The sequence below is a fragment of the Elgaria multicarinata genome, chromosome 13 (assembly GCF_023053635.1).
Source record: "Elgaria multicarinata webbii isolate HBS135686 ecotype San Diego chromosome 13, rElgMul1.1.pri, whole genome shotgun sequence".
Lineage (NCBI taxonomy): Eukaryota > Metazoa > Chordata > Lepidosauria > Squamata > Anguidae > Elgaria > Elgaria multicarinata.
The window spans coordinates 18992886-19005083 of NC_086183.1; the positions used below are offsets into that span (position 1 = coordinate 18992886).

The 12198-nt window shown below is 44.2% G+C and overlaps 1 protein-coding gene across 1 annotated transcript in view; it reads right to left on the reverse strand.

The window, feature by feature from the left end:
* Positions 1-949: 949 nt before the first annotated feature.
* NKAIN1 (sodium/potassium transporting ATPase interacting 1) overlaps positions 950-12198 on the reverse strand; it is a 56543-nt gene continuing 45294 nt past the window's right edge. Inside the window, exons 4-7 of the mRNA XM_063140769.1 lie at positions 9893-10090; positions 7901-7961; positions 4268-4349; positions 950-1113 (exon numbers count right to left, since the gene is read on the reverse strand). Of these exons, the coding sequence (XP_062996839.1) occupies positions 1104-1113; positions 4268-4349; positions 7901-7961; positions 9893-10090 (351 nt within the window). The 3' untranslated portion in view covers positions 950-1103. The remainder of the gene's footprint in view (positions 1114-4267; positions 4350-7900; positions 7962-9892; positions 10091-12198) is intronic.

Genomic DNA, 12198 nt, shown 5'->3' on the forward strand with positions numbered 1-12198 from the left:
TGACAGATACATGCAATTGGGCAGAGAACTTGGAGTGCTTAGCTCTTGAAAGTTTAGATATGAGCCCCTGTGTATTCAGCCATGTTTGCGATACTGAATTGGAGTCACCACCAGTTCTTCTTCTTCTTCTTCTTTCGGACATGCTCCTCTCCTTTAACCAGCTGTGCAACAGGATGATGCAACACCCGTCTCCTCCATGCTGGGAATCGCTTTACTGACGGAATTTGGCCTGTGCAGACGGGTGAGAATTTCTTTTGGTGCGTTGTTGATCAGAATTGACCAAAAATCCACACGTTCCTTCATAAATGGGACGGAAAGAGTGTGAGATTTAAAAACGACAATGAATGAATGTGAGAATAAGCGAAATTGACGGATTTATCCGGCCCTACTCTTGCCAGGGGTCCGATCGCTTGCCGGGGGCTTTTGAAATTCGGTTGAGACCCTCACGTAGCCCACCCCTATATTTAAATGATCAAAGTGATTAGAAAACATTGTGCGAAGGCGGAGGGGAAAACAAGTTTTCAAGACCCTCATGGACCCCTCCTCTTCTAGGTATTTCACTCTTTATTGCAGTGTATTGCAATATATGGATCATTGCATTGCAAAGCCATTTGCTCAGAAGCAAATGAGACAATAGGAAGTAATTTTAAAGAAAACTGAAAAAAGGTCTCCTTTAGAAAGGGCTTCTCCTTGTCTTCCTTTTGAAGCACAGTATTACCCTTGGCTTGAGGTTTATTTGCTGGGGTTACCAGCTGTACTGCAAACACTGGCCAGCAGGTGGAGCGTTGAGCTTCTTTCGGTTCCTTCGAGCGGAAAACCATTCGATCTCTTAGCGCATGTAGGAGAATTTCGCCGACGTTTCAGACGGGCGAATGGAAACTCTTGTGGCTACCCAAACGAAGGGTTAAAAAAGAGTGTGGAAGGGGGGGGAAGCAAGATGGAGTCACTGAGTTGTCTCTGGGCAGAATGCGGGCCGCACCAAACCTCCAGCGGAAGATGTCTGCCGTTTTGCCTTTGGAATGGCTTATCATTTGTGGCATCCTGCTTGTCTTGCATTTTTGCAAATGTCCCCAAAGGCCAGTTCACCGTAGGTAAGGAAGCTGTTATCCAGAGCTAAAAGGACAAAAATAAACACACCAAAGGCATAAGATTTAGTCATGGGCTGGAAGCAAAGCACAGCACAGTTCAAAACAATTCTAGAGGGACGTGCATCCATTTCGGAACAAATGAAAAAAGCAAAAACAAATGAAATGCGAGTCCCATTTGGTTCAAACTTCCATTTGTTTGGAAGCAAACGCAGAGAGGAATAAATGGGTACAGATGACCATCCCGTTTGAAATCCACATTGGTACCCATTAATTTCTCATCCGTACACATACACACACACTTTTTATTGTACAAACCAAAGGCATAAAAAAAGGAATATCACATCAAAAATACAAATAACTAGGAAGTAAAAAATGTAAAGAAGAGGGACGTATGTACAGTACAGTTTGAATCCTAGATCTCAGGTAAGATCTAGGATCTTCCAACTTACAAATGAACTTCGTTCTGATTTTCTTGGCTTTTTTTCTCTTCCTTACCCCAAATCAGGGTGGATTTGTAGTTCTCTAGCTATTTTGGCCTACAACTCCCATAAGCCCTAGCCAGCATAGCCACTGATGAGGGATTATGGGAGCTGTAAGCCCAAACATCTGGAGGACCACAAGTTGCCCACCCCTGCCCCATGATCAAACCTTGTCTTGTTATAGGGTAGTGTGAGGGCAAAATGTCTGCCGCCAGTGGGGGACACTGTATTTTTGGGGCAGCTGTCACTGGGGTATTCAGGGTGGTGTGGGGAGGGTGGAATGGCAGCTGGCAAAAAGGTGCCCTCGAAGTCAACTCTGCCCCACTTCCAGCTACCAAAAGCAGCATCAAAAAAAGGGGACTACATTCTTATATATGACGACAGCTGCAAGATTACTATATGCACAAACATGAAAGGGCAAAATAGTGCCCACCACAGAGGAATGGCTACTGAAGATATTTGAGCTAGCGGAGATGGCGAAACTCAAGGCAATAATGAGAGACAAATCAACTTTGTAAACTTTATGAAGGGACGAGAAAAAGATGACTTGTACATCTGTGGATTCAACCAATAATGTAGGAAATATTAAGAGAGAAATTAGAGATTGAATTTGACAGTGATAGAGTAAGAAAAAGATAATAACAACATTGTTACATATTTTTGCTGGGGAGAATATTGGAAGAACATTTTATATCTGTGTTTGTTCGTTTTTGTTTTGTTTTTTTTGCTCTGTAATGTCTTTAAAAAAAACCCAAAAAGGGGGGAGGGAAATGTCAAAACAATATAAAACCCAGCCAACAACAAAGACAAGTGTAAGTTAAAACAAATGAGTACCAAAATGCTAGTCGTATGGAGGCATGTGCTCCGCAAGGATCTTTTTTCATCTTTTTTCCAGAGGAATACAGCATTCTGGATTGTGTGAACAGAGTGCTGGACTAGATGGCCCTTTGCTCTGAGCCAGCAGGGCAATTCTTATGTTCTTATTCATTTTGTGTGTGCAATGTTCAAGTAGAGTAGCGAATGCAGTGCCCACGAGAACCAATGTGACCCTAGGACACCCTTCTGGATTTGTGTCAAGGTGCCTTATCCCTCCCACTTAATAAATAAATAAAAATTAACACATTTGTTTCTGGCATCTGAACAATAGATTTCTGTTGGTGCTGAAAACGGCGGGTTCAACGGAGTTAATAGGGATGTATGGATTGTGTAAAATCCATTCTGTCTCATGAATGGTACAGTGTTGTTCCTTCCAGTGCCAGATCAGATGGATTTTAAAAAAACTTTCCCCTGCTCCATTATGCGGGAAAATACGCAAATAATTCCGTATGAAAGTTTTGCAACAATGTACATAATTTAGTTCGACTTTTCCGTGCGTATATTTTCCAGCATGGAATATCTCTCAGCAGAATTTTCTGCGCATTTTCCTGCTAATGAATTTGTGAAAATATCAGGAAAGTAAAAAATACATAAATCCAGAAGTCCGCAGTCTGGGGAGGCAGCAGATTCCACAGGTTACGTTCTTAGCAATCCAAACTCATTTTAGTCTGTCTCGGATTTTTCCAGCATCCTGAGTTGTTTAGTATGTTGGTGCTCAGACCCCACTCCCTCTGCCTTGAACTTAAAGCTTTGGGGCAGGTTATTTGCCCTTTGCCACACTTCTCATGACAGCCATTTTGTGATAGTGCCCAGGACAGTTTCTCAAATTGCTAAATATGCCCATGGCCCCAAAAGGTGGCCTATCGCTCAAGTAAAGTGTGCCCTGCGTAGCCTCCTTGGGCTCCTCCAGGTGATGGGGCTTCACATCACTAGGCGTGGCCACACCTACTTGTCATGTTTCTTAGAAACCTCCTGCTTTCGATGGGAGGCAAATTACAAGGCCTGCTAAGTAATCCACAAAGATTTTATTAAGCAATAAACATCTCTTCTACCTGAAGAGAGTCTAATCTCTTGGAAACTTCCCCCTAGGCAAAACTATGCAAACTAAGCAAGACAATCATCCGCTCAAGAAGACTAGAAAGCCCCTTCCCAAACGCCCGTAACTTCAGAGAGCCTGGTGCGGAGGCAGGTTCTGGTGCAATCCTAGTTGGAATGACTTTCTCACTCCTTCCTTCCACTCCGTGCATTTGAGCTTCCGGCGGACCCTAGGATCAGCTAGTTTGTCGGGGCGCTCTCCTCTGGAAGAAAGCTCACTTCCCACTGAGTGTGTAGGATTTGGCCTTGAGGAGATAAGCTCTGGAAAGGGCTGCCTCCCAGCTGGTGAATTGCCTGTGAGAGCTTCCTCCCCCACTGGTACAAGCTGGCTGGCGTCTCCTCCTCTATTTCCGAATTTGATTCTGATTGATTACTTGAAACACCTTCTCCCAAAACAGGGGCAAGTAGGGTTAGACATGATACTACTGACATCATCTGGCTCATGGAGGGCCTGATAGGGGCAATTCGCCCCCTCCCTTCAAACTAATTCTGTACTCCTGCTGTATTCGTGCATGTATTCATGATCTGGCACGGCCACCAAATTCAGGTACTGTTCAAACATTCTACCCCCATATGGATGACCAATGATGTTAGAGGCAAGAGAAGTACGCCATTTGGGATGGGAAACTGTGTTACCACTCCCCCCAACATTTAGATGAGAGGATCTTCTGATAGTCCCTTCAGCAGCTCCATGCACATCCCAGATCCCCAAGTAAGAGAGGTACTCACGTATACAAAGGCTGTAGCTGTAAATGTGACATCTTTTGGGGTGCTTGGTAGCCGTATGAATCAAACCCTCCAATGAAATCAACTGCAGAGGAAAAAGATGAGAGGTAAACTATCTATATCAAACAGCTCAAGTGTAACAGACTAAGAAGGTGCAAAGACTTTACGGGAGGTTTCTCTAGACCAGAGTTTATTTATTATTATTATTATTTATTTATATAGTACCATCAGTGTACATGGTGCTGTACAGAGTAAAACAATAAAATAGCAAAACCCTGCCACATAGGCTTACATTCTAACAAAATCATAATAAAACAATAAGAAGAGGAAGAGAATGCACCAAACAGGCACAGGGTAGAGTAAAACTAACAGTATAAAAGTCAGAACAAAATCAAGTTTTAAAAGCTTTAGAAAAAAGGAAAGTTTTTAGCTGAGCTTTAAAAGCTGCGATTGAACTTGTAGTTCTCAAATGTTCTGGAAGAGCGTTCCAGGCGTAAGGGGCAGCAGAAGAAAATGGACGAAGCCATATTTATTTTTTTATTTTATTTATTTATTACATTTTTATACCGCCCAATAGCCGAAGCTCTCTGGGCGGTTCACAAAAATTAAAACCATAATAAAACAACCAACAGGTTAAAAGCACAATTACAAGTTGGGAAGAGTTCAGATTTGTAGGATCATAGAATAGTTGAGCTGAAAGGGGCCTATAAGGCCATCGAGTCCAACCCCCCACCCCCGCTCAATGCAAGAATCCACCTTAAAGCATCCCTCACAGGTGGCTGCATCTTGAATGTCTCTAGTGTCGGGGAACCCACCACTTCCCTAGGTCATTGGTTCCATTATTGTACTTTACATAGGCCTCATCTACACCAAGCAGGATATTGCACTATGAAAGCGGTATATAAAAGGCAGGAGCCACACTACTCTTTATAGAGGCATTGAAGTGCACTGACAACTGTTGGGGGCCCATTGACACATACCATAGACTGCTTTTATACCACTATATCCTGCTTGGTGTGGCTCCTACCTTTTATATACTGCTTTCATAGCGCCAAAGATTAGGCCCTAGTGTGACTTACGTCTGTGTAAACGTGAATGAAATCGCTCTATAATACAGGGGTGCACAACCTCTTTCAGCCCGAGGGCCGATTCCAATTTCAGAGAAGCTCTCAGGGGGCCACATACCATTGGTGGGTGGGAGCCAAAGGGGGCGGAGCCAAAAGTACTAGCCTACTTTTGCTTAGTGCTCTTACTGCCACTGACTAAGCCTTAGGAGAAGTAGTTCAACCTTTTAGAATGGGTGGGTGGGAAAGCGGCACAAAAGCTGAGAAAGCACCAAACTATCTGCGGTTAGTGACAAGGGGGTGGGGCCCTGGAAAAGGGCATGGCCTTCTGGTGAACCCCAGAGGGCTTGATCGAAACACACACCTCCAGAAGGCTGGATTTGAATCCTGCGTCTAAGGTTTTTGACCCTTGCTGTAAAGGAAACAGGAGCATCTGAAACAGGAGAGAAAACACTGGCAAAGCTACTCTAGGGTAGGGTGACCATATGAAAAGGAGGACAGGGTTCCTGTATCTTTAACAGTTGTATTGAAAGGGAAATTTCAGCAGGTGTCATTTGTATATATGGAGAACCTGGTGAAATTTCCTCTTCATGACAACAGTTAAAGCTGCAGGTGCCCTGCCCTCTTAAATCTGGTCACTCTGGTATAGCTCCTGCACCTTTAACTGTTGTGATGAAGACGGAATTTCATCAGGTTCCCCATATATACAACTGACACCTGCTGAAACTCCCTTTTCTATGCAACTGTTAAAGATACAGGAGCCCTGTCCTCCTTTTCATATGGTCACCTTAGGGTGACCATATGAAAAGGAGGGCAGAGCTCCTGTATCTTTTTAACAGCAGCACCTGGTGAAAATTGCCTCTTCATCACAACAGTTCAAGCTGCAGGAGCTATACTAGTGCGATCAGATACAAAAGAGGGCAGCTTTAACTGTTGAGATGAAGAGGGAATTTCACCAGGTGCTGCATGCATACAAATGACACCTGCTGAAATTCCCCTTTCAAGACAACTGTTAAAGATACAGGAGCTCTGTCTTTCTTTCCATATGGTCACCCTAAGCTACTCTGACATTTGATCCTCCATATTTCTTTTGCCATTAAATACATGCCATTAAAGAGCCTCTCATCAAGAACAATGGGTAAAGTTATCATGTATCACCCACCGATTATACTCTACAAAATCACTCACAAAACGTACAGCCACGGCAATGGCCATTGTTATGCTTTTCCATTCTGCATTGCGCGAGGCATTCAAAGACACTTTGAATACGTTTTTGATATTAATTCTGCTGCAACTGATGCTCAGCCTCATCTTTTTAATGGAGTGTCTTATTAGATTTGGAAATAAATGAATGAACATCAGACACACACACAAAACCCTCAGAGCTTCCTCTTAGAAAAGACAAACCAGCTAGAAGGAACTCCTTTTGCCTTCATTCCAAGCTCTAGGATTCAGGATATAGTACATATAATGTACTGCTCTCTAAATCTTTATTCTTTTTTCATATGTAAATGGTTATTAAGAAAACTTCACTTGTGTCAAATAATACAGTTCGGAAGGCATCAGGAGCAAATGCAGCACAAAGAAATCATTAACAATAGACAGGCAGCGTCCTGTTCCACACACAAGTTTCAATTTTCCACTACATCTGTTTGGAGTGTCATCGGAACAAGAGCCCTGGGCTGGCAAGGTGATTTGCTTGAAGAAAAGCCTTAAGATTCACTGCAATAGGAAACATTTATTTAATTTTCTTTAACACTAACTACCATGTAAGCTGCCCTAAACTCCTTGGGGAAATAAAAGCGGTAATTTATGCAAAGACGATTTTAAAAAAACAACTACGCTCAAAACAGGCATGCCTGTTTTAAAATCGTCTTTGCTGCAATCTCCCTCGGGTGCCGTTGCAGCTGAAAAGAAGTCTATAAAGACAGTCCGTAACACATTGGCTGGATTCAGATAACACGATAACCCACACTCAAGGGTTGAGTGTGGGTTGTCATCGAAAGGTGGGTTGTTGTGTTGTCTGAACCCAACGACGGTAACAAACCGTGGTTTGTTAACCATGAATAACCCACAGTTTACATCCCAACAAACCATGGCTTGTTCGTGGTTAGGAGAGGCATTTCAACCTTTTAGAATGCGGGGGGAAATCCATGCAAAAGCCGGAAAATCACCCAACATTTGGTGGATAGATGAAAAGGACAATGGCCAGAAAAAGGGTTTTTTTAGGAATCTGGGGAGCTCCAGAGAGTGGTATTGGAACTCCAGGAAGGTCAGATGAACCCCACAAGCCTGAGATCCGTTGTCGCAGGTGTCAGTAAACACACCTTGATGTTATAGTTACTGATATATTTTTCAACATTCTAACCACTGCACTATACTGCCTCTCCTTTTATATGGCCTTACAAAATCTCCCCGGCAGGAGATTTCACGTAGTAAGAGTTTGGACTCTGTTCCACCCACATGATCAGCAGCATTGCTGGGGCAATAGGAGCCGATGTATCTTGATTTCCCCCGCCCATTGGGCACTGTTGCCCCTTTGTTCAGTGCGATGAACAGCCAAGGTACTTACAGCTGTCTTCTTCCTCCATAAAGACTTTGCTGACATAGCAGGCATAAACAAATCCGAAGAGCTTCAAAACAGAAATAATAATAATAATAATAATTAAAAATAATAATTCGAAAGCAAGGAAATGGTATCAGAAATTCTCATGTTGAGGCGGAATAACTTAACCAAGTGAGAAAAATAAATGCAGATGGCCGTTTTGATGGGGTGGTGGGTGGAATCCAAGTACTGGGACCCACTAAAAAGTCACAAAGAAGTGAGCAAGCTTTCGAGTTCATCAAAACTCATCATCAGCTGGATGTTAAAACCAAAAACAGGGAAGGAGGGGGAGAGAAATGGGTGCTGAGAGATATTATACAGGCTCAGACTGCAATCCAAGACTTAGCAGGGAGCAAGTCCCAATGAACTCGATGGGGATTATTTATTCATTTTATTTGTTGCATTTATATACTGCTGAATAGAATGGAAACTCTCAGCGGTTCACAACAGTAGAAATGCGTAGAGTTGTGCTGTTTTTATCTAGCCCAGTAACATTGTTTGCTCCCCGCTCCATTGGGACTTCCTTCTGTTTAACATCCAGTACGATGAAGACTCTTGCTGAACTCAAAAGCTTGCTCACTTCTTTGTGACTTTTTAGTTGGTCCTAATAAAGTCCCAAAGAGACAGGAGTCTCTTTTGGATTTAGGCAAATGAAACCGGCTTATTTCCAGGACCAGGTCTATTCCGTAGGCCTTTGTAAGAAAACAAAAACGAACGAACTCCAAAACTCTACTATCCTTGTAAATTATACAAATTCATCGTATAAACTGTGCAACTCAATTACATCTTCGCATAGTTTATTGTGAAAGCCAGGGTGGGCAGAGCAAGACCCTTTGGAGATTACTAAAACAGCCCCCCCCACCCCCGGATCTTTTGAGATCTCATTCGGGCATTCCCTGCATGCTAAAACAAAAGATGCTAAGAGAGGCGCAGAGCACCTGCCAGGAGATGACGCCTCATAGCATCTCCAGAAACTCAATCCATGGAGGCTGGTGACTCCAATGTCAGTGGGGAGACAAATCCCTCCCGAGCGTCAGTCAGAACTATAAAGGAGCTATCCAAGGCGCTGAGCCCTGGCTCAGCGCCTTGAATAGCTCCTTTAGAGTCCAGACTGGCTGTGAACTGAAACTCAGAACGAATTCACAGCCCCCACTGAAATCGGAGCCACCAACCTCCACTGGACTGAACCGGCTGGGACCTTTAGTATTTGCTCTACCCCTTTGCCGAGTCCATCCAAGTAGCAGACTAAGTTATGGCTCAGCACCTTGAATAGCTCTTATAGAGTCCAGACTGTCTGTGAACTGAAACTCAGAACGAATTCAAAGCCCCACTGAAATCGGAGCCACCAGCCGCCACTGGACTGAACCGGCTGGGACCTTTAGCATTTGCTCTACTCCTGTGTCGAGTCCATCCAAGTAGCAGACTAAGTTATGGCTCAGCACCTTGAATAGCTCCTATAGAGTCCAGACTGTCTGTGAACTGAAACTCAGAACGAATTCAAAGCCCCACTGAAATCGGAGCCACCAGCCGCCACTGGACTGAACCGGCTGGGACCGTTAGCATTTGCTCTACCCCTGTGTCGAGTCTATCCAAGTAGCAGACTAAGTTATGGCTCAGCACCTTGAATAGCTCCTATAGAGTCCAGACTGTCTGTGAACTGAAACTCAGAACGAATTCAAAGCCCCACTGAAATCAGAGCCACCAGCCGCCACTGGACTGAACCGGCTGGGACCGTTAGCATTTGCTCTACCCCTGTGCCGAGTCCATCCAAGTAGCAGACTAAGTTATGGCTCAGCGCCTTGAACAGCTTGAGTTCAGACTGGTTCTGAAGTGAAACCCAGGGCAGATTCACCGTCCCACTGACATTGGAGTTACCACCAGCCTCCACTGCCCTCAGTTGTTTTTCAAGGACCAGTGTGGAGGAAGAGTCAGCTGGGGACGGATGCTGCTACCACCTACCGCAAGGAATATCTGTGTTGCACTGCTCACCACCTCAATATACTGATAATCAAGCAAGCACCCAGTGACGGTGATGACGTGGTGGTCTTCGAGGGCCAGGTTGGAGTTGATCACTGGGGTCACCAGGCAACCAGGGCCATTCTCCATCCACCACGAACGATGCAGTGAGGTGTTAAAGGTCATGATGAAGTCTCGGTCCTAAGGAAGATGGGACACAGGAAGGCAAGCTCAGCCTTTGGCGCCGGGGGGGGGGGTCTCTATACCAGGGGTAGTTGATGCAATCCTGTCTCTTTCCCTTCCTCTGGCCCCAAAAGAGCAATCTTGGCTGCCAGGTTCTATTGGAGGTGTTCGGGAGGGTGTGTGTGCGTTCCAGTGGTAGGTGGGGCCAAAGGCATAAGGGGGCGGGGCATTTCAACTTTTCAGAATGGGAAGAAGCCCATGCAAACGCAAGGAAGCGTTTTCCTTTGCTTTTACCCACAAGTCACCACTGGAGGAGCAGGAAAAAATGCTATGCGATGACATCTAAAGTCAAAGCAGAGTGAGGGCAAGGCTCCCTGCCCTCACTCCCTGGTGACTTGTGGGGGAAATAAAGGCTTGTGTTGAAAGGGCAGGCACCAGCATTTGGGAGCTCAATCGCCAGTGCTGTCACGACCATTGAGAAGTGGGCCAAATTTCACCGCTCTCCACCCCCCGCAAAACCACAGCCTGCAAACTGGGCAGTTAGGTTGAGGATGGGCATTTAGACAGGACTGGCTAGGTGGACCGATGGTCTCACTCAGCAAGGATGGGAAGCCAACCACATTCTATTTCATACTATGTCATCTCCGCACTTTATTAGACAGCTTTATTTCGTGCTACGTGGGATAGAAATTGCGGTGAATTAATTCATGCAAGGTGCTACTACATGAGTATCTGTCGAGAGTGTTTACTTGGCATATCAGGACACCAATTAATTAATGAGCTGCATTAATTTTCCGTGCTTGTATTTTAAATCGGGGAAGGGGGAGTGGCAGCAACAAGGAATGTATTATTTTTCATTTGTCCTGCTTTGATTCCTCAAGCCATCCAAATCTAATACTTAAGATTGTGAGCCCCTTTGGGGGATGGTATGGGGCAGATAGATACTAACAAAATCATTGTAAATCATCCACACATCATGGGATAGTGCAAGGTATAAAGCAGGTAACTATTAGGGCTGCAACATTTAATAGACAAATTGGTTGGGGTGGGGAACCTGGTCCCTTCCGGATGCTTTGGACAACTCCCATATGCCCCAGCAACATGGCCAATGGTCAGGGATTATGGGTATTGTAGTCTAAAACATCTGGAGGGCACAGAATGTAATTCTGCCTTCCCTAGAATGTATTATTATTATTATTATTAATAATAATAATAATAATAATAATAATAATAATAATAATAATTTTAAAAGTCACTTAAAATGTGGCCCAATTAAATAGGTGTCAGACTATTTTTTTTAAAAAAAAAACCTATTAATAATAAAAGTACTTATAAAAAGAAAGCTACAGCTGGTACACACTATCTTAGAAGAGGTGTTCCCTCTCACACACACAGGGGAGAAAGCCTCTTCCAAGCTGATGACTGACACATGGATGTATCACCGGAAAACAATGAAAGTCTTGTTTTTGGTTTCAGAAGAATTGTTTTTACTCAGATAATGCATTTAATCATTCAATTGGATGACAACTCTAAAATAAATTACAGGCGCAATCCTATTCATGTTTAGATAAGAAAAAGACTTTCAACTCCCAGCATGCCCCTGTCTGGAGCATGCTGAGACTTGTAGGTCTTTTCTGTCTAAACATGCATAGGACTGCATACTAAATCAGGTGTCCCAACTTTTGGGGGGTCAGTGGGAATTTTGAGAGTGTGTCATGGATGCTCTGACAAAATGGCTGCCATGGGGGCTGACCCATTCATAACTTGTCTGCCATGAGGGCTGACCTATTCATAAAATGGCTGCCATGGTGGGCATGACCAGTAACAAAATGCCCATTTCCCAGAAGGCAAACGGGTGAGACTAAAAGAATAACTTTCCCAAGAACCTAAGTAACAAGACAGAGGTGGGGTCTGAGCTCCACTCTTTCGAACCCAAACAAAGGGGGCATGGGAGGGCCAGTGTGCCAGCCTCCCAGTTAAAACATAACAATAATGTGAAAATATATATCAAGCCATAAAATAAAAACCAGGTGGGGCAGAGCCTAACAGATTCTGAGAAAGGTGTCCGTAGGCCCAATGGAGCTCACTGGCACCACACTGGAGACCGCAGCATTCAGTGCTGATCA